Source organism: Lepidothrix coronata, unplaced genomic scaffold (assembly GCF_001604755.1).
Source record: "Lepidothrix coronata isolate B3197 unplaced genomic scaffold, Lepidothrix_coronata-1.0 Scaffold192, whole genome shotgun sequence".
Taxonomy (NCBI): domain Eukaryota; kingdom Metazoa; phylum Chordata; class Aves; order Passeriformes; family Pipridae; genus Lepidothrix; species Lepidothrix coronata.
In genome coordinates this window covers 620,026-647,886 of record NW_016690372.1, presented here as the reverse complement: position 1 = coordinate 647,886, position 27,861 = coordinate 620,026, and the positions used below count along the sequence as shown (strand labels likewise).

Sequence of the window (27,861 nt, the reverse complement as noted above, 5' to 3'; positions counted from 1 at the left end):
TACAATCCTAAACATCCACTGGTCAGATTATGTAACTAACACATCTGTTCTAGAACAAGCAGCAGTCACAAGTATTGAGGCCATGTTACTGAGAACACAGCTGCATTGGGCAGGACTCGTCTCAAGGGTGAAGGACCACCACCTCCCTAAGATCTTGCTTTATGGTGAACTTGCCACTGGCTGCCGCAAGAGAGGAGCCTCGAAGAGGAGATACAAGGACTCCCTGAAACAACATCTCAGTCTTGGCCACATTGATCTTCATCGCTGGTCTACCCTGGCCTCCAATCGGGAAGTCTGGAGACACACAATCCATAACACTGCTGCTTCCTTTGAGAATGCACGCAGGATCACCATCGAAGAGAAAATACAACGTAGAAAGAATCATATCCTGCTGATACCAAGGAGTCTTTCTGCTGTGCCTTTTGCAACTGATCTTGTCTATCTCGCATTGGCCTCTTTAGCCACCAGCACGCTTGTAGCAAATGTGGGTAGAGCCCTTCCTAAATCTTCATTCGTGAAGCCTAGCCATGATGATGAATTTCCTGTTGGATGAGTTGAACTGACTCACTCTGCAGGTAGAAAAGTTGAGCATTAAAAAAAAAGCTTCTTTAGCCACGTGTTTTTTCGACTTATCTATCTTCTTCCTTCACTCATTTTCTTCTAAAGAAGAGATGTAGGAGAATGAGAATCTGCAAAACTGTGCTTGGTACTGAAAAGGTGACAAATTGCTCCCTCCTTCCTTCTCCAAGCTAAGGTTTGGTCACTGCTCAGGTGCTAGGGTACTATCCTCACCGTTTTTTTTTTCTTCTCTACAATATGCTGTCTTCTCATGTGCCACCTTTGAAATAGCATCAGTAAGGGATGAAAGGAAAAATATCAACAGAGACACATTTTCAAGGCAACATTGGTTTTAGTTCTGTTCACTAGAACAGATAAATAAGGAAGAACCTGTCCAGTCTCCTGCAGTACCAAAAGCATTGTCAGAAGCAGCAGCAGCAGTTGTGTTGCCCTTGAAGTCAGCCAGAGCAGCCTGATCATGCTCTGCTGGGCTCTGGGCCCCTTTAGGAGAGTTTCTCAGAGCGCTCTGCAGCCATTGATAAAGTGAGACCATGTCTGCTCTGAACCTGTTTGCAAGGGTTCCACCGGGAAGAGGGCAACTTCTATAGTGCCAATAGGTAGGTCCAGATCCTCAAAAGTATTTAAGCATCTAAAAAGAAGTCAGGAATTAAAATATCACGGGGCTGTAGGTCCTAATAAGGATGTAGCTATATTGGTATTCAATGTTTTTGCTGATATAGCTGATGGTGCTTGGTAAAGTTCTGCTCAAAAAAGGGCCTTGTTCTGCTGACATAAGCTGCCTACACACAAGGAGGGAGGGCTTCACTGCTACAGCTCTGCTGCTACAGCATATCACACGCATTTACATGTAAATTAGGGCTTTGTTTATACCAAACAGATGCAGCCTTTCACTTCATCCTGGATGGGGGGAAGGGGAGGTGGTGAGGGTAATGGTCTCACTACTCTCATTTTATGGACTAAGAAAGCAAGGCACAAACAAAATGAACTCATTGGTTCAATATCACCCAACATGGGTGTCAGAAAAGGCAGAGATCCTGATCACAGTTTACAGCCACAGGACTGTAGAGACAGGGAGACAAGTGAGTCATATAATAGGAGCCTTATCATGTCAACTATGTGAGGGCAAATCACCGATATGTTCAGATGGAAGAGCCAGGAATGAATGCACTAGGGAGCCCTGAGCCTAGGGGATAGAGGATTTTTAGATGCACAAAGCACTGTCAGAATGTAAATGAACATGAGGCATAAAATTTCTACTATGCTGCTTCTCTACTCACCAACCTGAGCGGCAATAGGCATGGGTGACACTGAATGTCCATGGAGGATGGACACAAAAGCTGAAGCAGCACAGGTGATTAACAACACATTAAGACACAAAACACACAGTTCCACTGTGATAGCATAAACGAAGATCCAAAAGTCAGGCTCCAGAAAAAGCAGGTGGTGTCATGGGTTGGTTAAACATACTGGAAGTGGGTGGATGTTACTGCTGGCCTTACATTGGCTCTAAGAGACATTCTAGTTCCATTTCAGAGAAACAGCAGTCCCCATTCCAAAACACTGCACAAGTCACTGCCCAAACGAGAGGCTAACATCCAGAAATTTGAACTGGGGAGGGCCGGATGGGAATAGACATGACTTTCTGAATACCGTTTTGTACAGGAGTCTTGGGGGCAGGGGACATGAGAAACAGCAGATAAAGCATAGAAAAGAAGGCTCCAAACAAAGCTAGGACAATCTTAGCAGTCAGCCCCAATTAAAGCCTACAGAAAAACAGCTCTTTGGTACTGGCTGAAAGAAGGTGTGATGGTGCATGCCTTCCTCCCTGCTTCTGGCCATGCTGGTCAGGCCTCAGCGTTGACGAACAGCACCTGGACTAAGCCCCTCTTCAGCTTATCAGGAACATTGTCTGCTCCCAGGAACTTATGTTGTTTAACGAGCTCCTGTTTTTTAACGAACAGCCTTGAAAACCTATTTTTCTTGCCTGAATAACAACCCAAGTGGAACATTTTTGTTATCAAACTTCAAAAAAAAGTTTGATAACAAAAATAACCCAAAGTGAGACCAGATGGAAAAATTACTATGACTAAAGCCAACTCTCTTGTGACTCTACAAACAGCAGTCCTAAGTGGGACCCTTTGAGCTCTCTGCAGCAGGTTTCACCAGCAATCTGCCTCTGACTGGGACATCTCTCAGAGCTCACAAACTCTCAAGTCTGCTATACTTGTAGGACTGCGGCCAAACACCAATGACAGAGGCTCAGCAGATACCTCCATTCCTTGAAGCTCAACCCTTTGCCCACTGAGAAGATGCAAAGGCATCCAACATGAGTATTTAACTGGATTTGATGGGACTTTTTCACAGGTGTATACCTTGTACATACTCCATTAGATCTGTGTGCGTTCAAGTGTGAATATCCTATAGCAAATGTACTATGAATGTTGTTTGCCTAGATTCTTAAATATTTTAGATTCACAAGTAAGTTAGGCCTGTGAGTTACTGTTGTGCTTTAGTAAATTCTATAGAATCTTTTGTTAAATTCTTTTATCAATTCAGCGCTGTTAAGTTTAAGTGCTGTCAAACCCTTTAGGCCTAAACCACTGGTCAAGTCAGCAGCTAAGTTTGGCAAAGGGGTCCACTCTGAATCTTGTGACTCAATAGGAGGGTCTCTCTTATTTGTTTTTATCTTTACCCTTTCCTATTCTTACCCTTTTTCCATCCCCAGCCTCCCCATGGATAACTTTTTGTTGATTTTAGGTTTAGATTGATTTTTAGGTTTTAGTCTGATTTTTCTCTGTGTGCTTTAACCATCTAGTTAGTAGTAGAGTGAACCTTGCCAATGAACTTTGTCGCGCTTTCACTTTAACATTAAACCTGCTTTTGCAGATGATTTTTTGAGTGACCTAAAACACTGTTTTGTGACAGAAAGCTGGAGCCATAAGCAAGGAAATAGTGTCCTGCTACTTGATTCCCTTACACCATTAGAAATATAACCTTATACATATTTTGTAAATAATTTTTAAAAAGGTAAGTACAGTTAACCACTTCTCTCCTAGTTGAAGGATTAAATTTTTGGCTACTAAAATGAATAATAACTGCAGGGGGGGAAATTAGTCTATTGTTAATCCCCTCTGCCACACTGGATTCCCTCACATACCCTGTTCTGCTCACTAACACCCTGATCCTAACAGATACCATCCCATCTCCTCCCCTCTTACATCTCTGTTTTCTTGTGGCTCATCAGATCCATATTCATACACATCTTTCAGTCCCTGGTATATCCTCTCTGGCCTCTTGCATCTCTGATCACAAACCTCCAGTTCTGACTCCTATCCCATTTCAACACAAAACCATGCAAGTCTGGTTGGCTAGCCTGGTTTCTCCAGGCAAATAGACTGAACAGCAAACAGTTCACTCTATTTACAAATCCTGGTCCAAGTCAGTGCCAAAAGACAGGTTCAGCCAAGGCTTCAATGCAAAAAAGAGGGGAAAATAGTCTGAATAGTCTTTTTAGTATTATATAGGTTTAGAGGTTAAAATGTTTCCAGAATAGTATTATTTTCTGAGCCAGTGAAACAGAAGCTGGGTGAGTCTAGAGTAGCATTCACAGGAGAAAGTGTTAAGAACAGGGAGGGTCTCTCCTGGAGCACACAATTCGCAGCTTAGCTAAATTTGAAACAATTAACTCTATTGTTTAGAAAGATGTACCTGTCTTCCCTTGCTTCCACTAGAAGGAAGCAATCTGCTGTGGGCATTGATGGTTTACCTACTTATAAAGATATGCTGAGGACAAATCATGGGTCATTCCTACACCAGGCTAGCCAACCTTCCAAGCAGTGCCTCTTCATCTTTCCATGAAGTTTAGGTAGGGGCTTGCCAAATTTTCCCGAGCACTCTCAGAACTATCAGCTTTGTTCAAGGCTATGAGGTCCCCAAAGACCTTTCCTAATTCTTCTCCTATGCTTCAGGCTGCTCTGAGAGGGAACAGTCTATGTTCTTCAGGTACATTCTGCCATTCAGACCCAAGCTAAAATCCAAGGTTCTCTGCTCCTCTGGAGGCATTTCCCACACAGTCCCTGCAGTTTTAGAGCTAGGCTGCTGTAACCACGACAGAAAACCAGGAAGCAGTAACAACACTCACCTCACAGCACTATATCGTCCCTGCAGCCTTTTCAGCTACATGTTCAGCCGTCATTTTGTGCTTACTTCAGCCTGGAGACTGAAGATGAAGAAGAGGAAATGCACCTGAAGAACACAGACTGTTCCTTCTTAGAGCAGCCTGCCTGCTATTCACTGCCTTGAATGCAGTGGCTGAGCCACTGCTTATTCTATCTCTGAATTGCAAATATAAAAGTCAAAGGCTTAGGTTTATTTCTGACTACACCTGCCTTGTGACCTTCTATCAAGACTCTGCATAGAGAGATCATGTGTGTGATGATCATTCACACACCCAGTTTTGTGTCAGTTTTCAGCTCCCTCTCAGAGGAAATTCTTCCTCTCTGTTGTGCCTCTGATGCATTCTGATGATCTCTGATCAGCGCAGAAGGCCCTTATTCTCTCTGTTTGGGACCTTAGAGCAGAAAATTTTTTTGCTGCACTTCTCTGTCCCAGTGGCTACCCAATTACTCCTTCCTGAACTTACCTGTCTGCTGTCTCCAAACTTCACAATTCTCCTCTGTGATCCCTAAACCTACAGATGGTTAGAACAGTACTCATTGACTCATGTCAGTGATAAAAGCTCTCTGTTGACATGAGCCTGCTGTGCCACAACCACTGCCTGTCTTAACTTGTTGCTTATGGTCCACTCTTCCTTTTGACTCATCAATTTTTTTGATACAGTCCTTTGCTTCATGCAATTGTCAAAGTAAGGCAGTTTGCTCTGCCAGCTGACAGGAACAGTATCCTTGGGACCTGAAAGGAAACCTAAAACTGGAATTTGCTGTCCTGATTTTGTTTGGCTTCTCGATTTTGCAACTGCGTAATCCAGAGGCACAAACTGCAGCCACCCGGGTACACAGGGGTATCACATCACAGGGGTATCACATCACAGGGGTATCACATCACCCTGTGTCCTGTGCATCACAGGGAGCCATATCAGAGTTGCCTGCACGTGTGACTCCAGGAGCTCTGTGGGATGTCCTTGGTGTTGCCTTGTGGCAGTAGGTGTGCCCCAGGATGGCATCCCCATGCTGGGACCTGTCTCCATGAATATCTTGGACTCATCTGTCACTGCAACCTCAGGATGAGGGTGGCCTTCCCTGTACCCTGCACTGTGCCAGAAGGGACCAGAGGCCCCTCAAACACCAGGTTATGCTGGCCCCATGCTCAGGACAAGGTGGAGCCTCACAATGCGATTAGGTCTTGTGTGCAGGGGTGCACTGCAGTTGCTGTGTCAGACTGCGCAGTCCTGCATGAGGTAACTAGTGTGTCCCTTAATGTTATTTATGTTTCCTAAACCAGAACTGAAACCATCACATTGTAAGGGTTTGTGTTAGCTGGGTTCAAGGACAGATGAAGTGACCAGTCTGCAGGTACCTACATGTGAAAATGTTTGTGCTTTAATTGAGCAGATAACAGGGCAGATAACAGACCTAGTGCCTGCAGGCAAAGCAGTTTATCATCTCTAGAAGCAAGGCATTAGCAGATGAAACTCCTTCCTGCACAAGTGGGCAGGCAGTGGAGGGTGCTGCCCCATGTGTGTCCTGTGAGTGTAGACTCGTGGACCATCTACACTCCATGGCACAAACTAGTCAGTATAATCCAATCTGTTCTGTTCAAAGGAAGAGGAGACAGGAGGAAAACACCTACAGCCAACTATGGCAATGGGGGAAAAGATCATTCAAAAAGTTCTACAGTATGTGGTCCCCTAGTACTCTTCTCTCTTGCTTGCTCATTTATCCAGAAAAAAATCAGAAGCAAGAGGGGTCGCTGTGCTCCTAACCAGTGCTCCTAACTGCACCTACACTGAAGCCAGTCCACTTGTGCAAGCACCCAAGTGCTGAACAGGAGTGCTTGCTGCTTTGATCCCTAGAGCCCTCCTAGCAACACCAATCTCCCCCAGGGTCCCATCCTGCAACATGAGAGATGGGACATGCCCAATCCCATCTTAGCTGATGGCTCTGTCACTGCACACAGAAAACAGGTGAAGAAAGCGTGCTGCTCAGGCAGGTCCATACCTGCTTTAGTAGCAGTCAAGATATGGGAGTGGCCACAGACAGCAAGAAAGGAACAAGGTCTCACACATAGCTTGCGCTTCTTTCCTAGGAGGCTCTTGTCCAAAGGTGACACAGAGATATGAAGCATACTGGACACACACTGCTGCCTACAAATAGGCAGAAACCTATCATCCTGAGGGAAGCAAAATTACTGTCTTGCACAGTCATTTTTGTTAGAAACTCTGTGTTCATACCAAATTTGCAATGAGATCCATGACAGCGGTTCCAAGATGTGATTGTAATACAGAAAGATAACTATCAATAGTAGCAAATCAGCGAGAAAAGGATGAGCCCATTCTCTCAAATTCATCTGCTTAAACCTGCTAACTCTCCATTCTGTTTTTTTCCTGATTGCAAGTGCTAAGAAACACCTCAGCTCTTCCCTCTCAATTACACTGGAGAAATCAAAGGTCACACTCTTCCATCTTTTCAGTGTGTGATTAAACATGTCAGGCTGTTTCCTTTCTGCCAATTAACGCTCCTGCAGCTCAGGAACCCCTCCCCAGGACGCACACAAGTGTTTAATAGCACACAAACACATATGCCCTGTGATTTGCACAGCACCTTCCTTCTGGCTCTTTCTGTGTGGTGTTTGGTCACCCAAACTATACTGAGTTTGGTAACACCCACCCCCTAACTAAACACAGCGTTTAATTTACCTGGTCTCTGAACGAAATACACATTTCCAAATCCCGTCAGAAAACACATTTGTATACAAATCTAGGATGGTTTTTAAACACAGCCGTAGGCAGCACAAACAGATGGGCAGCTCCAGCTGTCGGGGCGATACAGCTCAGCAGGGTGGCCAGGCTCACGCCGGACTTCAGTCCAAATATAAATCCTATGGGATTAAGCTCTGCTCGGGGCTTGTCTCCAGGGGTCCCTGCCAGGGCCTTCACTATCCGGGCGGACTCCTGAGTTGCTGGGAAGGGCATTACAGTAACTACGTCTGATCCCCTATACGCCATGTGGAGCTCTCACCCAGGGCTCTGTGTCGGGTGACTTTACCAGGGCACAGCCCGAGGCGTCCTGGGGCAGCCCCCTAGGTCTCGGAGAAACCGCTTCGCTCATCAGCTCCCTCAAAGCAGAGCAGCGAAGGGCTCTCCGGCTGCCTCACCCCACCATGGCTCTCTCCGCGCTCCAGCCGCCCGAACAGGGCCAAAGGCTGCCCGGCGGGGACGGGGATGGCAGCAGCACCGGTCCACGCCGCGCTGCCCCCTCTGCGCGCAGGAAAGAGCCCATGGGCGCTCCAGGTCCCTCCCAGGAGCGGGACGGCGCAGACCCAAGAGGTCAAGGCCCCCTGTCCCTGTCCCCGCCCGCCCAGCCCAGCCGCCACCGGCACCGTGACCACGCCCCGCACCACCGCCCCTTCATGCGTCGCGCTCGCCCATTGGCTGCTGCCTCAGCCCCCGCTCCGCTCCTCCCTCCGCCATTGGACGGACCCTGCTGCTCGCGCGCGCCCCTCCCTCCGCCTCGCGCTGTGATTGGCTAGCTCGTCCTCTTCGCTCCGTTCCCGGTCCCATCTCTGCCAAGCGATTGGACAACGTTCACCCCTGGCTCCGCCTCCTCCGGAGCGTCCCGCTCTGCGATTGGAAGAGCCCCTCCCTTCGCCCCGCTCCCCTCCCACCCTGCCGCCGTACGGGGCTCCCATTGGCCGGCCGGCGCCCGTCCCGCGCGCGCGCGGGCGCGGCCCGGCAGGGCCCGTCCCCGCGCGTGACGTCCGCGCGAGCCATTGGGGGAGCGGCGGCCGCGCTTCCGGCGCTGCGGGGCTGGGCGGGGGTGGCGGCGGAGCGGGCGCGGCGGGGCCGGCGGGATGGAGCGGCCCGAGCGGCCCCGCGCCAATGGCTGCGGCGGCGGCGGCGGCGCCCACGGCGCGCTGCGGAACGGCTTCGTGCGCGGCCCGCCTGGAGCGCAGGTGTGCGCGGGGTGGGTGGGGACACCGGGGCCGGCGGGGGGCGCGGCGGCGGCGGCGGGGCCGGGGAAGTCACCGAGGTGTGGCCGTGGGTGTGGGGGACGACGGCAGAACTGGGCTGTTTGTGGCCCCGGCCCTCGCCTGGGGAGGCGGGAGGGCAGTGTCTGGGGTGCTCGCTCGCCGGGCTGGTGATGGATGTGAAATGAGTGGCCCTCGAGTCACGTCTGTAACTTTGCTGCAAGGCTTTGGTTGGCGGCAAAGCTTTGAACTTAAACCCCGCTACAGCACAATAGGTCTCTGCTTTAGAAGAGAAGGTTTTAGCAGTTCTTCGCCGCTGTTCTGTTGTTCCAGGTGCGATGCACAGGGCTGTGGGTACAAATAGCCAAGATCAGGGACTTCCCTGTACAGCAGAGTTGGAGATTGATGCAGCACTTCCCGTCCGGCTGTGTGGACACTGTGATACGAGTGTGTATTTGTGCTTTCAGACTGCCAATTGTTTCTCTGCAAAGCACTCAAGTTTTCTGTTCTAGTGTAAAGATCTTTACACTAGTTCTCATGGAGTCAGTACCAGCAGTATGGAATAGATTGTTTCCTTGGATGCTTCTTGAGAAAAGCCTTCCTCCATTGTCATCCCTCCTGTTGCTCCTGTTTTTCAGTCCTTCTGCTTTTCCAGTGTAGGCTTGTGCAGTCACTGCATGAACCAGATTGAAAGCTGTTGCAGAGTATAACTAAACTTTTTTTTCCCCCTGAGTTATCTTTAACTCAGGATACTTACTGTGTTTCTGTTCCTGTTTGGATGCTCACAGTCTTGCCCTGGCCCTTGGGAGGTGATAGCACAGTATTGGGAGTGAAAAAGTGTAGAGCAGGGTACAACACCTTGGTGTGGCAGTACTGTCAACTTGTACTGGTTTGGGGAGCTATAGCACTGGTAGTCTTGCCTTGCACACACCAAGCGCTGCAGGCTGTGAGACCAAGTAGGTGATGATGAGTGTTCTTTTGTGAGTGCTTCCCCACACTGTGCTTTCTAAAGAAGAAGGTCTGAATACAGTTATGTGCTCCTACTTCAGAAGAACAGAAAAATGAAGTAAGGAAGCCTTTTCCTCAAGGATTTTGTTCAGCTGTGTATCTGGAGAAGATGGGAGGTACAGCATTTGAATGGAAAAACTATAGATGTCAAACTGAGGAAAAACCTTGCTGTTTTATGAGATATTCTATTCAGTTAGTAGCTTGTGTGTGATACTATGCTCAGATATGTTTTGGAGGCCTGAGGCATTTGGGATAACTGTTTATAAAGGGGGAGAGTGCTCATTGGAGAAGTGGTCACAAGAAATCTTACCAAAAAGCCAGAATGAAGTGGCATTGTCAGAGGATGTAAGAAGTGTACAGGTAAATTTGATATCTTTGTGGCAGCTGCTTGCTGGTCAAGCGGAGATTTATAATTAAGAGTCTTACATTCTTTTCTCTGTAACTTTATGTGGGCCAGATTGCTAACTTTCAAAATGAGGGTCTAAATGTTAGAATTAGACTGGAAGAAGTGCTGTTTAGGGAAATCAAGCATGTACAGCTTTTTCAAATAGCATCAGTAGTGGTAAGGTAAGCTGCCAAAAGATTTGATTGATGGTGCATCACAGATTTGGGTACCTAATTGGTCTTTTGCCTTTTGAATTTTGACTGTTGGGTCTTTACACAGGAGAAGGGAAACATATCAATGCTCACTGTGTGTACAATATATTTGTCTGTGTATGTATATACTATGTACATTCCACATGCAGCACTTGAGAATCTGTAACTGAAGAGGTCTGTGGAATCTAAAGTAATCAAGTACCAAAAAGGAGGCAGCTTACATGCAAGAGTGCAATTCCTACTTAGTAGAAAAAAAACTCGAAAAAGTAAAAATGAGGAAAAGAATGGTGCTTTTTCAAGAAAGCTTATGATGGGGTTCATTGCTGCCTACTAAGACTGTACAATAACTGACTTAGGCTACCTTGGAGATTAATGAAATATCATCAATGACTAGGAAAGTGACCATTTGAAGTTAGGATTTCAGCATGTTAAAAAAACATTCTGTCGAAATACTAAGATAAGTAACAGCTTTCTTGGGAAGTCTTGTGTTCAATTTACTTTGTTCCTGCTTAAAGTTAATTTGTTTAGAGATTATAATTCAGTGAACGCAACAATCTCGTTATGAATACCTTAATTGAAAGAGGTTCAAGAACCATATGGCAGTTAAAAATTGTGGAAGATTGGAGAAAAGTGACTGATTTCTGACTGTACAGTTAAGGGAGCGCATGGTTAAAAAAAATAGTAATCTATGAATGATCTTAAAACTGATTTAAAGCTTTGGTGTAATACTACACTGTGTAAGATGAAAGCCTGACATCTCAAAGGATATTGTCATGATATGAGGAAATGAACACAGGCAGGAGAAAGCATGCAAATCTAAGTAAAAGAACAGTGAAGTTACCTCTTCAAGCTGTGCATGATTCTGCTTTTTATATCCATCTGTTCTGTTGGACAGAGTGTTAAGCAAGTTCAATAGAAAAATGGTCTTTAGAATCTGTCAAGACACTTGTGAGAATAATAAAAAGTGCAGGGAAATTGCTTCTTTCTGCAGTACAATTTTAAACTGGAATGTATTTCTCCATTGGAGTGTTTTGCAAATGACTAATGGTTTTCTAATGCTGCATCTGAAAAGAATTTTCTTGCTTAAAATAGGGAGATTGGGACTTATTTAGTGGGAGAAGGTGCCCTTATTTTCCATGATAACTTATTACAATCTACCTATTATTGTAAGCAGATTTTTAGTAATGTTGTATTTTCCACTCCTTAATTGAGCTTCTCACCTTAGAATGGTTGTGTTATGCTTCTAGAAGTTGAAGAAGAAGAAATAATCTCAAACAAAAAAAAAAATAAAATTGAATATAGGTTTTAGATATCAAGTTCCTTACTTCTGTTGTGCCTGGTATCTCCAAATCAGTTAGATAGGAGCTGGCATTATATAAACAAATTTTAATTCCCCTGATGTTTCTAGAAGGTCTTCAAATGCCTATAGCAACCTCCAGATAGATTATTGGATAGATGCCTTTGTAAACGAGGTACTACTTCCTCAGGAAGACAAGAAAGTTTGGTTGAGTGGAGTGGGAGGACTGTGGGATTTGCGTTCCTTTAAAACTGTCGCAAGTCCTGAATTCTAACAGCTATTAAAATGGGCAGCACAGGTATTTTTATTTTCTGAAAGCCTTGGTGTGTACATGTAGAAAACAGTTTGTGTAGTCCTGTGATTTATGCTTGCTCTTCCTAGAGAGAGCAGTCATATTTTGCTTGTAGGATCATCTCCCGGGATGCTTCAGGATGCAGGGGAGCTTCATCTTGAATGGAACTTCGTTCAGGATGCTGAATGGCTTCATCTTGATTTTTTTTAGATGTTTTTGCTGGAATTCAGGTTAGCGTAACTTGTTCGGGAGAGCACACTTAAAAAGATGACTGCAGCATATACTGGAAATTTTTCTTGCTACAGTGAGTTGGTGGTAGCAGTGATGTGAATAAGCCCTTGTTTCAGATGAAAGTTAGCATAAGATAAAGATGTTAAATAACTGCCCTGTCCACTGGTATAAAAAGGAATTTTAGTACAGAATTTTTGGGTTTTTTCATATCTGCATGCAAATTTAAATGCAAATATTTCTGATGAAAAAGAATGATCCTGAAGAACTAAATCTCATGAACTTCTTCATGAAGAAGCGATTGTTCCCCCTTACTCAGCATTTGTGAGACTGCATCTTGCGAACTGTTTCCAGTTTTGAGCTTCCCAGGAAGACACTGACATAGCCACATCAATCTGTGAATCCAGTGAAGTGAATCCCAAGAAACAGAGAGGCTGAGAGAGTTGGATTTGCTCAACCTTAGGAGGAGAGAAGGCTCAATGAGCTGGCTGTGGGATATAGAGAAGATGGGGCCAAACTCCTGGAAGTGTGTGGCAATAGAATGAGAGGCAATGGATGTAATTTGGAAGAATGGGAAATTTTGATTACATATAAGGAAAATTTTTCCCATGAGGGTGGTAAAATACTGGAAGAAGTTGCCCAGAGAGGTTGGAACTCCATGAAGGAGTTCAAGACTATGTTGGACATGGCCCTTGGCAACCTGTTGTAATTAGACCTGCTTAGAGCTGGGGCTTGGATATGTTGACCACTGGAAGTCCCTTCCAACCTTGGTTATACAGATAAACTCACGGATTGCAGGGGAGTGTCCAGGTTTAGGCATTTGCATTTAGTCTTTGAACCCCTGTAAAAATGTGTGCCTTTAGGCTCGTGGCATGTACTGAGGCTTGCATCAGACCTGAGGAAAGAAATTACTAATTTCTGCCTCTTGCTTGGGTTTATGATTGACTGCATGTATTGTATCAGTAACCTAAAACTGAAGTGAGAAGAAAACTGGTTGACCTAGAAAAGACTGCGACCTGGTTCAGATGTTTTAGTTGACAGAACTCTTATTTCTGAAAGAGTGTACCTGTGCACAAGGATCTTTTTCTAATACCAAATTCAGTTGTAAAAGACTATAAGCCTTTGTGGAAGGAATAGCTACTCAGCGTTTTTCCTGGAAATGAGTATTTGAGGTGATCATATTAAATTAGTAGATGTAGTGCCAGTGTTGTACTTGTTGAGAATTTGTGTGTCTGTGCTTGTATGAAAACAAACGCCCATGGTAGCTGCTGATGTGACAGGCTTCTCTTAGATTTGAATATGTGCTGCTGAGAAGCTGGTTTGCGTGAAGCGTTAAAACGTATTTATTATGTTGGGATTGTCATTTCAAATTTAGCTGGTGATAAGCCTTAAATGCTCTAAAAAATTGTTAAAAGTGTATGCAGGTTCTTTTTTTTTTTTTTAAACCGCATCTACTTGAATGATATGTCATTTTGCTCTCTTAATTGTGCAGTAGAAACATTGTTTTTCTAAATGTCACGTTTTCAATTTGTTGGGGGGGGGAAAAGCTGTATCTGAATTATCTATTGGCTTCAGTTTTTCGAGGTGAAACATAAAACACTGGTCTGTCTTCAACAAGGTTTCCAGTTTTTTTGGTTTGTCGTCATTAAGAAATGAATCCTAGAAAAATAACTGTTTTTAATGGAGAAGTATAGTCTTGAAGAATACTTATCATTGAGAAAGTAGGAGTTGGAAAGTTTGGGATGTAATGGGGTTTAATGTCCATAAAAATGAGAGCAGATTCTAAAGCATGTTAGAAATGCTTTCAGAGGTATCTGAGTGCCTGGAGATTGGCTCGTTAGGGAACCACTACAGACGTGTGCTGTATTTGGAAATCTTTATTGTAAAGCATATTTAGTAATTAAGCATGCAGTTTGGGAATTCTGTCAAAATCCTGTATACCTACCGTCTACTGAACATATTAGATAAAGTTACATGAAAGGTTTAAGGTAATTTAAGGTAAGCTGTTAGGAAAAAAGTATATTCTTGGTAGAGTTCAAATTGTCACCCATGTGTAGCAAGCAAACCCCTCAGATTTAATTGCATCCTTTACTTGCTAAAGGGAAAAAAACCCCTCCAACCCAAAACCTAAGCAACACTTAAATATTATGGAGATTTACACTGTTTGTGTGGATGTGGTAAGTGCATTTTAACAAAGGACTGTCAAATTTGTTGGGAGTAACTAGTTGCAAATAAAAATATTTGATAATATCTGTCAACAAGAACAAATGTTTAATTAAGAAAACATGAGTGTTAAAGTCTGTTTTGTAAAACAAGTTTTTTTCCTGTGATTTTTTTTTTTTTTTTGAAAGCTTAAAATGTGATTCAAATCAGTTAATTCTAGTTTTGGTAGTAAATACCTGGTCTTTTTACCTATGCAGCAGTCTGAGATTTGGAGTCTAAGAGCAAAGCAGTGGAAGGAAAAGGGCTGGAGGCGACAGTAAGATCACCACAGAATGCCCTAACAGCTTAGAGCAGCTGCCTTTGTGGAGTTCTCACTGCTGTGGTTTCTGTGGTGTCAGTTCCCTCAATGCTTTTTAATAAATGTGACCACTTTTGCATATGGAGGCATGCTCATGGAAGCAGTCTTCCACACTGTGTTTCTAAAAAATAGAAGCTGCAAAGCTGCTAGTAAAATTCCTGCAGTACTTGTGGTATATGGCAATGAGAAGCTACTGAATTTTAATAAGAATTTAGCAAAGTTGTGTCCCAGCATAGATAATCTTTTTGAGGTCTTTACATAAAGTATGCCAGGTTCATCTGCATTTGCTCTTCCTGACAGCATGAAAGAAATGGCCTCTTTAAGAGTGCTGGGTTTTTCCTGGGGTAGCAGCATAACCAGTTATAGTGTACTTCTCTCTTACTGTGTGTCATGCTTACTGCACTTGTAGCATCTTCTCTCCCTAAAGTACCTGCCGTGCAAGGTATGTACCCAGAGTCCTGTAATAAATCCTGTGTGCTGTCTACAGTAGCATCTGCAAATGTTTCTGTGTTTACACATGGCTTTTGTCTTCTCACAAAGGATGTAACGGTATTAGAAAATGTCCATAGGAGCGCTATGAAGACAGTGAAGGGCCTTGAGGGGCAGCCGTATGAGGAGTGGCTGAGGTCACTTGGTCTGTTCAGCCTGGAGAAGAGGAGATTGAGGTGAGACCTCATTGCGGTCTACAACTTCTTCATGAGAGGAAGAGGAGGGGCAGGCACTGGTCTCTTTGTGGTGACCAGTGACAGGACCTGAGGGAATGGCCTGAAATTGTGTCAGGCTGGATATTAGAAAAAGGTTCTTTACCTGGAGGGTGGTTGGGCACTTGAACAGGATTCCCAGAGAAGTGGTCACAGCACCAAGCCTGACAGAGTTCAAGAAGCGTTTGGACAACTCAATCAAACACAAGGAATGATTCTTGGAGTTGTGCTGTTGGGCCAGGAGTTGGAGTAGATGATCCTTGTGAGTCCCTTCCAACTTAGTAAATTCTATGGTTATAATCAGGCTTTGATGTGTTCTGCTTAGACCAATGGAGTCCCTTCTAGCAGTAGCTGTGTGCTGCTGCTCGGTAACTGTTACAATACTGTTTTATGTGATTCGTTTCCCTGGGAGCTTGGCTCAACACAGTTATTACCTGTGGCTGATCCTTTGCTACCTTCTGTAAGCAGCTGAGTGGTGCTCTCTGGTGTTTCTCCTGCAGCAGAGTTTCTTAGTGGCAGTGCTCTTCATTTTACATGTAGTCTGGGCAGTATAGGAAAGAGATGTAGGTGAGCATACACGAACTTTTTTTAACCATATGTTTAAGTGAACTCTGACTTTTCTCTGTAGTCTCCACTTAGCTATGCTGTGTATTCTACTTCAAAGGTCATGGCTCACTTTATTGTCATAAGGCTTGTTGAAACCATAAAAGTTTTAATCTTGCATGCCTGTTTTTTTCCCTCCCCAGAATAGGAAATTAATCACTAAACTGTAGCTACCTTCTTCCTTGGTCTCTGGAAATAAGCTTGCTGCTCTTTTGCATGTAAGTCTTCATTTAAAGCCTAATGTGTGGATTTATAAGGCATTCTTAGAAAAATAAATAGGCTTGTGTCTAAAATATGTCTACAAATGTCTCTTCTGTAGTCAATTCTAGAATGTATTTATAGTCACTGTATACTTCATGAAGAGTTTGTGGGATTGCATTCAGAGTATTTCTTTAATTTTTGATTCAACTAGGATGATATAGAAGCTTTTCAGTTTATGTGGTAGCAGACATGTGAGTCTAAGAATTTATAAGCACACTGGTAGAACACTGAGAGGTGAAACTGATTGGAGTATGTGTTGAATCAATACAGGTATTCCTAAAAGGGCTTTTCTTAGTGAAATGTTGGATTTGACCATATGGAATAATTTGTTTAGTTTTAGCATTTGTTACAAGCACAGGCACCTCCAAAGGCCTGGAAAAGACTAGTATGTTTTTATTCTGATGAAATGTGCATACAGATTTGGGTCTTTGTTGGTGGCTTTTTTTCAGTAGCTACTTTTTGGTATTAGGTAACTTCAGATGCGTAATCTTAGGATGTAGCCTTTCATCCCTTCCAGACGAACTTCCAGTTATCTGGAAAATACATTAAAAGCTTTGGTGTGATCTCTATTTATTTGATACTAGGTAATTTGCGAAGTAGTCACTACCAGTTTTCTATCTGTTTGTTCAGAAATCTATTGGATAGTAGACTGTCTACTGTTAGTAGACAGCCACAGCTAGCAGGTATGTAGTGTGCCTGCTCCTGATTAGCTGCTATTCACAGCCTGGTCTGTCAGTTTGAAGATGCAAAATTCTACTTGTAATTCATCAAGCTGCGAAGTTTTAGTGGTTGGAGCTTTGGTACATGATCTTTCTCAGACCTGGATGCGATAAAATTCTATGGTTTCATGGGCTGGAGCCATAGTGATACAGTTAAGCAATCCTGAGAGTAATAGAGAAGAGGCGGCTTTCGTGGTTTTTCCTCTCCAGCATTGGCTCACTGATTCTGTGATTGTTATGATGGTACTGCTGTCCCTCCTCTCTCTCCAACAGCCACTGGTTCTTGTTTGCTGACCTCTAAGAATGACTTTATGGAGCAGTGCTGTAAAGACTGTTTGCTGAAGGTTATTCATTAGACCATAATAATTATACTTTCAGCCTGGATCAGTTCGGTGTTGGAGGGATGCTATGCTGATAATCAGATTAGCTTTAGTTTTGCAAGCTGGAGGCTGGTGCAAATGGCTCAAAGTGGAAGTGAGTGGGGCAGGGGCAGTTTCTGTGGCTGGCACCGTTCATGAGGAAAATGGTGTGTGAACCTTTGGCCTCTGTTAAAGCTTTAAATTGCCAGCATCTGAGCTGCAATGTGGTAAGTGTTCCTACGGGTGTTCCAAAGCACAGTAATTTTCTAACTTAAGCTACCACTACTTCAGCATTAAACCTGGCCTCAAAGCGCTGCAAGTTAATTACCTGCATCTGGTGTAAGTGCTGCTGATAAAAGAGAAGTTTCTATCGTGTCTTTTCTGTTTTGTTTCCACACTTTGTGTTTACATACCTGTTGTAAAGTCCCCACAACTATGGAGACCAAATCAAGGGTTTGCTTTGGTTAAGTTTTTTCTGAATGTCTGTGTTTGCAAAAGGGAAAAGGTAGAAATGACTACCAGGAGGGAAGGTGCTGTTGCAGTTTATACTCAGTGACTTCATAGCTATAGCATAATTGTATCCTAAGAGCAGATCCTTGCTTATGAAAAATTACTTTCATGATATTAGTGACAGACTTGAAATATAGACTTGCGCCAGCACCTGAGATGAGCAGGTTTCCTAATCATGCAGTGTCTGGTGAGGCCAACAAGTATGTGTATCTTTGATTCATCGGTCATTGCAGAGGCTAGTGCAATTCTGCCTTACTTTCCCATATGATAATATGAGTGACATGGGTGAATAACTGGTTTTATTCTGTCTGCTGGCCTGCACCCCTCGGTAATTATTTGCCATTGTCCATTGCGGATGAATTTAGGTTCAGTCTCTTTCCTAGGTGTTGAGGTTTCTTTGATTAGTACATTTTTAAAAATACATTTCTTCTTATATATATATTATGCTACAGATAGGGGATTTATGTCTCGGAGAGTGTTCTTTCATATGTGGCTATTCTATTATAGTGCAGCCATTCTGTAACTTTTAACAGTGCCAGTAGCAATTTGCATCTAGGTTTCTATGTTTTGGTACACTGATTTATGAGATCTGATCTTTAACTTAACTCTTTGAACAAGTAGTCAGGTTAGAACCATGATGTTTTTTCCCCAGTGTTAATGCTGGGTGAGCACTTGCCTTATAGCCATGAAGTTTTCTGTAACAGTCATAAACAGGGAGTTGGACTAAATGATCCTTGTGGGGCCCTTCCAACTTTGCATTTTCTGTGATTCCGTGAAATATAATGTATTAGAATAATTGTACTTGAGATGGACCTGCTGCATGTATTACACAGCTAGTAAAGCTCTTACCTTCAGGAGATGATATGAAGTAGCAAGATGACTTTTAGTGTGGATTTTATGCAGAAAGCCTTGCTTTGTTCTGTGTGCTGACATATATGCAGTATTGAGACTCTATATACAATGACTTTTTTGTCTGTGGTGTCATGTCCACCTCATGGATGAGTACAATGTTTATGTCAGCATCTTTAGGCTAACAGCTACAGAGACACATAGATTATGCTTGTTTTGTTACACTAATATAGGCTTCCAAGCCTGAGAATACATTGATTAGATCAGTAAAGCTATTACTTTCTATTTTGTTTTTTCTCTGTAGTGAGCCTGGGAAGCATCACTATTCTGTTATTTGTGCCTACCTAGTTCTTCATGAAGGGGAAGGCAGTTTTTTCATTTTGGTTGGGCTGGATATGAGCAATGCTCTCTATGTAGCTTTGTAAGCTAAATAACTTTAATGAGATGTTAAACTGCACTAGATGGGCAGCTGTGACTTTAGTTATATCAACAGCTTGGCAACCTCGTATATGGAGACTGACATATTCATCAGTGAAGGCTGAACCTAGTTGGAAGCACTTTTTGCTGAGCGGGGGGAATGCAGAGCCTATAACTGATCAGAGGCTGGGGGACTGCTCTGGAATGCCTATCTGTCTTTTCTTGAATTAATACCTCAACTGCCTCTCTTTAAATTTTTACTGTAGATAAATCATATTGTGCACAATGGAGGATTATACAAAAGGCCTTTCAATGAAGCTTTTGAAGAAACACCAATGCTGGTTGCTGTGCTGACCTACGTAGGCTATGGTGTTCTCACTCTTTTTGGATATCTGCGAGATTTCATGCGGCAGTGGAAGATTGAGAAATGTCAAAATGCAACAGAAAGAGAAGAACAGAAGGTAACCACTGGGAAATGATGTTGCTGGGGCTTGAGTGTTTCTTTGGGGAGCAGTGGTGTTCAAAGTTTTCTGCTGCTTTCCTTGTCTTTCGAGTGCCCCAAATAATATACAAGTACAACTGTGTCATTAAACAAAATACTGTTTCTTTTAGCTGGGTTATTTTTTGGCAGAGCAGTTCCCTCATCTGTTTCCCTGCAAAGCTGCATCAACAGTTATATCAACATCCTGAGAGATGCCCTAGCTGCAGAAACAAGGGCTTGGAGGAGATGGCATATGCCAGCATCAGCAGCTAATGAAAGCCTTATCAAAGGATCTGGTCTGAGTTTGACACCAGTGGGAGGCTTTCTGATGCTGCTCTGGTGGCTGAGTTTTGATTTAGAAACATTATTAATTCTCTTTAGCTGAAGCAGTTGCAAAGAGAAGCTTGTGGATCAGTTCCAGAGTACAAGTTGTATGAATTTAAGTTAATTTGGAGTCCAGAACACTAGCAGGTTAGCTGTGGTTAGCTGGTGAGTAGTCTGAGGTACTGACTCCCAGCTCACTGATAGAATTCATTCATGTTATGACCTATTCACAAAAGCTTCTGTTACCAGGTGAAAGGTCTTGCTGGCTTCAGCAGTTAGTATGGAATAGAAAATTTTATTTTTGAGTAGTTATAAATTATTTTAGAGGTCTTTATTCTCCACAGGAGTTGATTATTGTTATGAATGCTACTGTTGAACTTGAAGTTCACAACCTATTTCATTGCTAACTCTTAATGTGACCCCTCTTAGCACAGTGTGATTACCAGTGAGCTTTCTCCAAAGGTTTTACTCTTGATGATTTGGGTTCTGTTTTTCTCAACTTCTTTGAGGAGACAATCTGGCTTATAAAATGTTAAGGGAGTTCCTTTTCCAGTTGCTGGTTTCTGGTTCTCTGTGCAGCCACACAAGCAGTTGGCTAGCAGAAAATAGGGGGGGCAGGAAGGACATCTCAATAAGGCAAACAAATAAACAAGGGTGGGAGGGAGGAACTGAAAAAGGGAAGGCTCCTTTGAAGCCTTTTTTTGGAGACAGCACTGGAGTAAAGTGCATGTCTTTTTACAGTAGATTAACTAACATGCAGTAAACTAATCAGTGCCTAAAATTACTTCACAGTAGCTTCTTTCTGTGTCATGAGAATTAAGTTGATTCATAGTAAGGCACTTAATTCCAAAAGAGGAACATTCTCATGGGATTTTAATGAGTAATAGGTATTTCATATTGGTTAAAAGTACAGGAGTTTAAGTTTACACTATTTTGAAAACTGACTTCTGGAATCAAAAGTAAAAATCTTGGATCCCTTTTAATAGTTACAATATCTGATTGAAGATTGCTGGCTAAATCTGGACTTGAAACTTGATGTGTTCATTAATGTCGTTTGAGCTACTTTGTTTTATGTCACCTGAGAACATGATATCCTTGTATTTTTCTGTGTATGGTGTAGAAGTTGATACAGATGAGAACAGTTAAACAGTTGCAGAAATCTACCAAGACATTAGAATAAAAGTTTAAATATTGGTCTGTATTCATGGTGCTTGAGGGTTATAAAAGAATAACTGAAGTGTTGTTGCAGTGACTCTATACTGTAATCATTATATTTCTGTTGTGCGGTTGTTGTGAAACACCTGTCCTGTTATCAGTATGTAAGGTGCCAGACTGCTTACAGCACTCCTTTTCTGTGGGAGCAGTTATGACTCTTCCATGAGTGAGTGTACAAAAAGAGGGAACCTTGGGCTAATTTGGGAATTGGTCTCATTTGGGAATACATTATTGATAGTAGGCTCTCTGTAAAGACTGTTGCAGAGGACCGTGAAGCACAGAGTTTGTTACCAACAGATTATCCTAGTCCTAAAAGAAATTAGGCCCTGAATTTTTTTATAAGTTAACTCAGCATTGCATCGTACCCTGAAAGACATTTGCTTATCAAGTATACCTTCTAGACAGATGGATTGAAACCCTTTCAGTTTCTGTGTTGGTCATGGCTTTCATGAAGAGATGGATGTATTCTGGTTTTGTTTTGTACATAGGATGTCTGTAAATGGAGCTAATAAGAAGTGCCAGTGAATATTGTGTAAGAATGCAAAATAGGAAATTCTGTTTAAAAAGTTTTGGTGTTGAAGAAATCTCAGCCTAGTGTACTTCCCCAAATCACATTTCTAGTGCTTAGATTGTAATAGCTGTTTCCAATATCAGACAAATAGAAAAGTGATCATATGAGGTCTAGAATATACAGTACTTATCCCCACGCTTTGCTGCTTTAAGCTTTGTGTGTCTGCAAATGAATTGATGAGAGCATGTTGCAGCATATCTAGTGTGGGAGCCAGGGGTTTTTTGGTGCGAGGGGGGGAGGCATGTGCTCAATGACTCTAACGTGTTTTGAAGTGATTTTCTCATGATTTTTAAATATTTGAATCTCTCAAGCTGCTGGATGACAGCCCAATCACCTTTTGGTAAGAGAATGCAGATACTAGTGTGCAGAAAAGGCTCAAAACTCACCTTCTTTATTATTATTAATACATGCAAATCAGATGAGCCCTGTGATCACCCTGGGGAACTTCCTGGCAGATTTGTGACTTCTGTGTGGAAAGTAACATTTTTATTATTTAAATGCTAAAGAGCCAGCTAGATTATTGTTATTTTCTTAAGTATTCTCAAGGGTGAAGGACCACCGCCTCCCTAAGATCCTGCTTTATGATGAACTTGCCACTGGCTGCCGCAAGAGAGGAGCCCCAAAGAGGAGATACAAGGACTCCCTGAAACAACATCTCAGCCTTGGCCACATTGATCAACTGGTCTACTCTGGCCTCCAATTGGGAGGTCTGGAGACACACCATCTATAACGCTACTGATGCCTTTGATAAAGCACACAGAATCACTCTTGAGGAGAAAAGACAACGCAGAAAGAATCGTGTCTTGCAGAATATACCACCTAAGGAGTCTTTCTGCTGTGCCTTTTGCAACTGGACTTATCTATCTCGTATTGGCCTTTTTAGCCACCAGTGTGCTTGTAACAAACGTGGGTAGAGCCCTCCCCAGATCTTCGTTTGCAAAGCCTAGCCATGATTAGGCAAAAGGGTTAGCGTTATCTTTTTGAAATAGTTCATAATTGCTTAGGTGAAAAGCTCAAAGCAAAGGCAGTGGGAGTAGCTCTGTAGCTGAACAGTGTGTGACAGCCTGCTTTGTGAGCAAAACAAAATTACACAGTGTGAGGAAGTATTTCGTAAAGGGCTGAATGAACCTGTTCTGACAGCCATGGAATTGAAGTATGTGAAATTTCTGTGGTGCATTTATGAAGGTGATCACAGTTAGAAGCATAACATAAACTTAGGTTCAAAATGTAGTATTAAAAACAAAAGAAAAATCCACCTTCAGCTTTTCAGAGTTTTGGAGGGCAGTTTAGTTCAGCAGAGCAAATCCTTCCTTAAATTGTCACTTAATATTATAATCTTATTCTGTGCATTTTAACTAGAAACTGCAAGTGACCAAACTACTTTAAAGAGCAGAGCAGAAATTTGAACCGGTCTGAATTAAACCTGTCTCTGATGGAGGGTAAATTCCTTGAAATTTATTAGAGCTGTGCATTGATATGAGTGATTCCAAGAAAACCTAGTATTCACTCATTGTTGGAACACAAGAGGGTAAAAAGGGACAGACTTTGCTAGTACTGATTTCCAGGAAATAGTTTGATGGGTTTTGGCTTTGTTTAAAATATATCCAGCTGGGCTTTTCCTGGAAACCAGTGTTGTGTAGCACATCCTCTCTGAAGCATTACCAGTCTGTTTTAGGCATGGGTAAGCAGCAAGACTAACAATTCTTAATTGCCTTGGAATCAATTTCTGCATACCTGACTTAGTATACTGTCTGGTCCTACAATGTAGTTAAATCTGCAAAATGCTTATAGGATTTTATAGCCAGAATGAAAATCACTTTCACCTTTCTTCCAGTCTGATTTGCCTGTTGATTACCATGTATGTTTTCTATTTGGGAGCAACTGTGCACGTGGGGCTGGTAACTCTCTTACATACCTCTTCATACTCTGTAGCTTACCCAGTTAGAACGTGTTTCTAGCATCTGGGGCTTTCGAACACTTGTTTGCAGGAGTATCTCAGGGCCAGTTAGCTGGAGTCTTTTGTTCAATGTGTCTTACTGTCTGTATAGCTCACCAGAGGCCTCCTGACAGTATAAAGGCTACCTACAGTTACTGCTGCGTTTTTTCTCGACTCACATAGCAGTGAAATGGAACTGGTCTTTCTGCTTCCTTTCAGGGGCCTGAAATTTGTTGCAATTGTCTACTTGATTTCCATTCAGAGTCAGTTATGTATTATCAGGGAGTGCATTATCTGAATTGCAGATAAGCCCTGCTGGTGCTCATGGCACCATTTGTTAGCTTAGGTGCAATGTTGTGAAAACTTGGCTCTAAATAAAAGCACCATAATCACTGCATTTGCATGTCACTGTGCCCCAAGCTAATGTCTACAAAGCTCTCATTATGACCTTCACTTGTTGTAGTATTAATTTACAGTACAATGAAATAATGCATTCCCAAATCACTTATGCTAAGGTGTTGCACCCCAAGGGAGAATTTTATTCTTTCCTTAATTGGCTCTTTCTTGAAATTGCTATGATTTTCAGGTTTCTGAGAGACCACTAGTGTTTAGGTTTCTTCATCAGGCATCACCTCACTAATAAAGGGTGTGTTCTAGGCTTAAATTGACAGGAATAGAGATATCTGGGATTTTTTAGCCCCATGAATGGAAGAACATGCTGCCATTGCTCCCTCCTTTGGTAGCAGTATATCTTTTTCAGTTGTTTGAAGGTGCTTACTCTGAAAATTGCTCAAAGAATCAATTTACTCCTGGAATATTTTTCCTCCAAATGAAACTGTTTAATCCCAGACTGGTACTCTTAGAGTCTGTTAGAAGATGAGAACTTGCTGAAAAAGTAACAAGCTCTGAAGGCCATTTAAAAGCATTAGTGGTTGCTTCCAGCAGTAGGACACTGTTGCAGCAGAGCACTGTGGCTGCGTATGCCAAAAATTTGAAATAGTATGGATTGATAGATTTCATCCCCCCTTCCTCCCCAGATGTTTTTTTCTTGGCTCAGAGCGAAAGCATTAAATTTGCATGTGGAATTCAAGTGGTCTTTTTGCTGTACTGTCTTCTGGAATGCCACACTGTAGAAGGATGGAGGAGGAAAACAAACCAAAAAACCAACCCCTAAAACAACCAGCAGATGATCTGGTCCTGTATGCTGGCTCCAAAAGGGGGCTCTTAAACTCCAAAAGTCAGTATCAGTTTATAAAGACATGATAACCCTACCATTTCTCTTTTTGCATTCTCAGATGGGTGGGTCGTGAGAACCCCTCGATGAGGTTAGGATTACTGAGGAAATAGACAATCCAGTTTTGCATTATGCCAAAATAACACTTCCTGCCTGTCCTATTCCAAGGAACTTTCTCAAGAGAGCTATCTAAGGGTTGTTAATTGGAGAGAGGGATGCATGTACAGACGGCAAAGGAGCTGGCATTATGCTGGTGTCTCACTTAGAGCCCTTTGCTGTAATTGTACAGCTTGGTACCCCAAAAAACTAAAGCTGGTGTCTCATATTAGACCATAATTCCCTTACCCTTAATTTGTTCCTTGAATTCTTGCCAACTTTTAAGACATATTTTTTCCTTATCATAATCCATTGGGTTCTACTTCACAGCTAAATTACTTTAAACTTAGTTCTACTGTTGGCTTGAAAGATCATATTTGTGTTACATATACTGATGATGTCAACCTGTTGTGGGTGATTGTCTTTATCTCACCAGTTGAGCTTGTTACTCTTCTGGCTTTGTCAGCTTGGGTTGCAGAAGAAAATATGGTCTATCTGATGAGTAATCTGAAGTGAGATTGGATTGGATCAACCCAGGCATACCTGCTTGAGTTGGTATAATGACTCGCTTCCAGCCTCCCTCTCCTAGCTAATAACCTTGGCTAAAATATCAATTGTTTCTTGGGTCACATAGTTGATAGACTTGGATAACTATTGCAAAGCTGAATTCTCATGCAGAGATTTCAACAGGAGTTGAAAAGGCATAGAAGGATCTCGGTAGATTATAATTAGACATAACAAGTTTCTCAAGTATTGATCTTCTAGTGTGCCAGTGTTTCTTTTTGATCTCAGTTCCCCCACCCCTCTACAAATAACAGCAGAGGGTTTCTAACAATTGTAGATAATTATTTCGATTTTGTGTCATGAATTGGGGCAGGAACATGGAAGAAATAATTGCCTTTCTGTGCATCTTAGCTCATAGAAATTTTATTCCCTCTCTCTGTCTTTACTGAGAAAGGACATACTTGTGATTCCTTGGAAGAGTGATCACTAGCTAGATTAGGTTTGTTTTTCCATAGCTGTGCCTTTTTGGCATGTCATCTTGCATAGGCAAATCAGAAAGGGGCTTAGGTGTGACTATGTCTGCTTAGAAGTTGGCACTTTTGGGCTAGGTCTTCCCTGTGCAGCTGCTGGCAGGAGGATGCAAAGGGGTGGTTTCTTTACTCCAAACTGCAAGGACCAAGTTGTTAAATCATTAAAATAGAAAGGTAAAGAAAAAAGCACTCCTCCTGGAGGCAAGCATTGTAAGTAACAGTTTGTCAGTGCCCATTTGTTTGTGTTTTTATTAAAAATCTGCCATAAATGCTCCCAGTATTGCTTCAGTGTCACAAATGTCTGACACTGTAGTATTTGGTCAGACGGATATTCTGTCTTGATCATACTGTCACCAAAAATAAAATGCTTGTCAACATGTTTGCATTTTTCTTGTGAAAAACAGGAAGAAATGCTCTGCTGGCTCTTAACTTTGTCATAAATTCTACTTTTTCCTTTTGTAGATTATTAAAGAGCCTTTTTTTTTTCCACCAGAAGCAAATGAATTGTGCATACTTATCACTACTGAATGTCAAACTTTCTTGAATTGAATAGTAAAAAGGAAATCTTGTGACTTTGGAGCCAGAAAAAAATGTTCTTAAGTGTTCAGATGTCCTTGCTGCCACAGTTAGTTTGACATTCTTGTGTTATCCATTCAAGGCAGTCACTTATTTTTCCTGAAAAACGTTGGAAGGGAAGCTAAAATTCAGGAAATGCTCATTCATAAAAATCATGTGGGACTTCAGTGCTGATAAGCTGTGCAGAAGAAAGGTGCCATGATGTAGGTTACTAGCTTCTATCCAGAACAAAAAATTGTGGAAATTTCTAAGGGTAGCATGTATAATAATGCTAGTGCTGCTATATTAAATGCATTTCTTATGCACTGAATGAAATACGGAAGAGTACCTCAGTTTTCAAAGTCTTTGTGTAGTCAGTAGAGCAATGCATACTGTTTGATGCCAAAAAGCAATTGCATGTTCTCTTGCTCTGCTTAACTCTGAAGGTTGAATACACCTCTCTTGTAAAGATTATATGCCCAAACATTTCAAGAAGGGAGCTATTTTATGTTTCAAGTTTTCTTTATTTTTTTTTTCATTACACTAGAATGACAGAAAATACTTATTCCCCTTATTCTTAGTTTGCTGTGATACGTATTTTCCTTTTACTTTGAGTGCTTTTGATGTGTTTCAGGATTTTGTCCCATTGTACCAGGACTTTGAAAATTTCTACAACAGAAACCTCTACATGCGTATTCGGGACAGCTGGAACCGTCCAATCTGCAGTGTGCCAGGGGCCAAAGTGGACATGATGGAGAGAGTTTCCCATGACTATAACTGGACATTCACGTGAGTCAAAATTTAAGAAAACACTTGCAACACCTGTCTTGAAATAGAGGGTCTGTAAGAGCAAGTTGCAATCTGTGACGTTAAAGAGCAATGAATTACGTTTGGTTTGAGCTTTCCAGCATTTTGAATCAATGAATTTTGTTCTTCTGAAACACATTTGGCCTCCAAGGTGATAATTTGTATATAATCTTTTTTCTACTTACTAAGGTTCCTGACTGTTAAGATTTCATGTGCATAGATCTGTAATAAAATTGATGCCTTTGTGCGTGGTGAACAGAACCTGCAGTAGATACTTTGGATTGCACTGCTACTTGTGACTTTGTGTTTATTTAGAATGAATTCTGACACTTAGAGTAAATATTGCTGCCTGAACTGAATTTGACATGATTGTTTTGAGTCAGAACTGAAATAGTCTGTAGAAACAAAATCAGAAATACAAGGAAAAGATTTTTACAGATTGGAAATAATGTCTCACAGGTTTGATGTGAAGAGGTTTACAGCACAGTACTTGGTGAAACAAGTTATGTCTCTCCTTGGCTT

The 27,861-nt window shown here is 42.3% G+C and overlaps 1 protein-coding gene across 1 annotated transcript in view; it reads left to right on the top strand.

Annotated features, from left to right (window-relative positions):
• Positions 1 to 8,620: 8,620 nt before the first annotated feature.
• SPTLC2 (serine palmitoyltransferase long chain base subunit 2) overlaps positions 8,621 to 27,861 on the top strand; it is a 79,586-nt gene continuing 60,345 nt past the window's right edge. Inside the window, exons 1-3 of the mRNA XM_017831552.1 lie at positions 8,621 to 8,709; positions 19,353 to 19,547; positions 27,167 to 27,321. Of these exons, the coding sequence (XP_017687041.1) occupies positions 19,422 to 19,547; positions 27,167 to 27,321 (281 nt within the window). The 5' untranslated portion in view covers positions 8,621 to 8,709; positions 19,353 to 19,421. The remainder of the gene's footprint in view (positions 8,710 to 19,352; positions 19,548 to 27,166; positions 27,322 to 27,861) is intronic.